Source organism: Pteropus vampyrus, unplaced genomic scaffold, assembly GCF_000151845.1.
Source record: "Pteropus vampyrus isolate Shadow unplaced genomic scaffold, Pvam_2.0 Scaffold279, whole genome shotgun sequence".
NCBI classification, from domain to species: Eukaryota; Metazoa; Chordata; class Mammalia; order Chiroptera; family Pteropodidae; genus Pteropus; species Pteropus vampyrus.
In genome coordinates this window covers 220,585-223,186 of record NW_011889060.1, presented here as the reverse complement: position 1 = coordinate 223,186, position 2,602 = coordinate 220,585, and the positions used below count along the sequence as shown (strand labels likewise).

The 2,602-nt window shown below is 61.9% G+C and overlaps 1 protein-coding gene across 5 annotated transcripts in view; it reads left to right on the top strand.

Annotated features, from left to right (window-relative positions):
* Positions 1-2,602, top strand: part of GNG4 (G protein subunit gamma 4) — a 35,854-nt gene that overhangs the window by 17,167 nt on the left and 16,085 nt on the right. For 4 of the 5 annotated variants that reach the window (XM_023520835.1, XM_023520834.1, XM_023520836.1 and 1 more), the window contains one exon: positions 1,822-1,929. In XM_023520835.1, coding sequence (XP_023376603.1) covers positions 1,831-1,929 — 99 coding nt within the window. In that variant the 5' untranslated portion in view covers positions 1,822-1,830. The remainder of the gene's footprint in view (positions 1-1,821; positions 1,930-2,602) is intronic. The other variant, XM_023520837.1, reaches the window with a different exon arrangement.

The following is a 2,602-nucleotide window of genomic DNA, read 5'->3' as shown; positions in this document are numbered from 1 at the left end:
GTGGAGGGGACAAGGGATGGGAGACCTACCAGGACGGGACCCCCACACCAAGAGGGGAACGCAGCTCCACGGGGGCCTCTTCGCGTGTGGAGCGCCCGGGCCCCCTAGTGCTCAGCAGGGTGGGGGTGCGAACGCCCCCGGGGAGAGCAGGAGACAGCTCTGCAGGGTCAGGAGTTCTGAGCGCGGCCAGCCCCACAGGTCCAGGGGTCTGGCGAGGCTCTGGCCAGGCTGCCTTCTCTGTGCTCACATGCGCATGCACACGCACACGCACACGCACACGCACACGCACACACTCCACACGCCCTCACTCGGCGCAGAGCCCCCTCCTCTGCCCTCCCTGGTGTCTCTCCTGGACTCAGTGCCTTCTCAGCCATCCCTGTGCCCCAGCTCCCAGCTCCTGAAGCCCAGAGCCAGTGAGGAGGGAAGAGAAGGGTGGCTTCTGGGGGGTGGGAGTGGGGGCCGGGGGCTCAGGGCAGTGGTTTTAGGACCCTTTTCACATGCGTCAGGCTGGGGACGGTTGGGAACGAGATTGTCTCCTTTTCGCGTGAACACAGACACACATAGCACACACCTCCCCTGAGGGACAGCCACACACGTGCAGACTGGCTCAGGGTGTGCCACACAGGCACGTGGGCACACACAGGGACACACACCTGGACACGCATGCACATCTCTGCAGTGGGGGGGTCGCTGGCTGCTCCCCCAGGTTTCAAAACCCCCAGCCTCCCGACTTTCCTTCTCTACTTGAGTAAAAGTCTCCGGCCAAGGCAGGAACACGCACCTGTTCAACTCTGACTTAGATGGCTGGTCTGCGTCTTAAAACGAGAAACTTATTTTTCAAAAATCGCCTGTGGACAAATGAAGCTGCCATCACACCTCGTCTGGGCCAGAGGGTTAGTGTGTGCGAGGGAAAAACTCAGAGTGTGTCCTGCCCAGCAAGACACTGGCCGAGCCTTCTCACGCCTCACTCTGTGCCGTGGGAAGCCGTTGTCACCTATGTGACCCTCGGGCTTGGATGACTAGACGTCCCCTGAGCCGTTTCTGTTAGATGGGACAGCTACTCTGCGGCCCGAGCTTTCTCGTGGACCAGTCAGCGGCATGGCCGTCTTTGGCTGGTCAGTCGTGTGGCATCGTTTCCTGTCTCGTCCAGGAGAAGATGTTGCTTCTGACAAAGCAAATCTCTGCTTGGGGCGGGGCGTGTGTGTGTATGTGCGCACGTGCGTGCACTGTTGTGTAAAAATGAACTCCCAGCACAAAGTCTGTAAACTCTTTGGAATGACAGCAGGCTTTAAATTCGTAGTAAAGGGTTTTTATCCCGGGAGACGTGTGCCTGAAGCCTCAGTGGCTGGGGAGGCTGCACAAGACCACGGGGACAGCCCTGGGCTCGGTCCAAGCCCAGAGTCGGGCTGAGTCCGCGTCTGGCTGCGGGGCCTCGCACTGCTGGCTCGATGTCTCTGCGTTTTGCCAGTTTCATGAGCTGCTGGAGGAACGAACGGACAGATGTGTGGGAAAATGACTGATCCCTAAGAAAGTGCCGTCGGGCAATGAAGGGACAGTTCGTGGCCGCGGCCGCGGGGTTAGCGGAGTGGCCTGGGGCCTCTGTGACCTCCTGCCCGCCCTCCCCAGGCTGAGAGTCTTCCCAAACAGAAGCGTGGGCACTCTGGTGGCTGGTGGCACACTCCTTCTCCTTCCCCCGGGGTGGGGGGTCCCACATACCCCAGCGGGATGGAGAAGCTGTCGGTGCTGGGGGCAGTGGGCACAGAGCGCTCGGCCTCGCCTCCAGAGAAGCAGCACCCCCAACCCCTCCGCTCGCTGTTCCAGGGCTGCAGGATGAAGGAGGGCGTGTCCAGCAACAGCACCACCAGCATCTCCCAGGCCAGGAAGGCCGTGGAGCAGCTGAAGATGGAGGCCTGCATGGACAGGGTGAAGGTAGGCACACCCCTCTGCCCACACTCCACCGAGACAGCCCTCCCGGAGAGCGCGTCACCCAGCAGGGCACCCGCCGCCCTCGGCGCTGTGACATGCACAAGCGAGCACTTGCTCCAGGGCTCTGAGTGTGCCCGCGGGTCCAAACGGCACGGGTGCTCAGTGCATGAGCTCCATAGGGGTCTCGTGCCTTCGCGGCCCCGTTTACCCCGTTGCCAGGCCCGTAAGCGAGAAAGAGGTTAACAACAAAACCCGCCATCGTTTCCTGCCTGACCCGGTGGCTTTCCTGCTGGGGGTGGGGCTGAGCCCTGCGCCCTGCTTGTCAGATGCTGCTCTGGGGAAGCAAAGGCAGGTGCCAGGTGCCCCCCACCACGCTCATCTCCGTCCCCTCTTGCTGGGAGCACTGAAGCGAGACGAAGCCACCTCATTTCCAGGTGCCTCTTAAGCAAGCAGGAGGCTCTGGAATGCTGTTTAGGTTCATTGACTGTAATAGGGTTGGAGCCTCGTTGGGAATGTCACAACAGGAAACCCAAATCCGCTGAGCCTGTGGTCTGAGGGGACACACCACAAGGGGGCTCGTCCAGGCCTCTGGGGCTCCAACCCCCAGGCCTTCCGTTGGAGCGAGCAGCCCCGCCCCCCAGACTCCCGTCACCTCCCCGGGGCCCCTGCTTAGGAT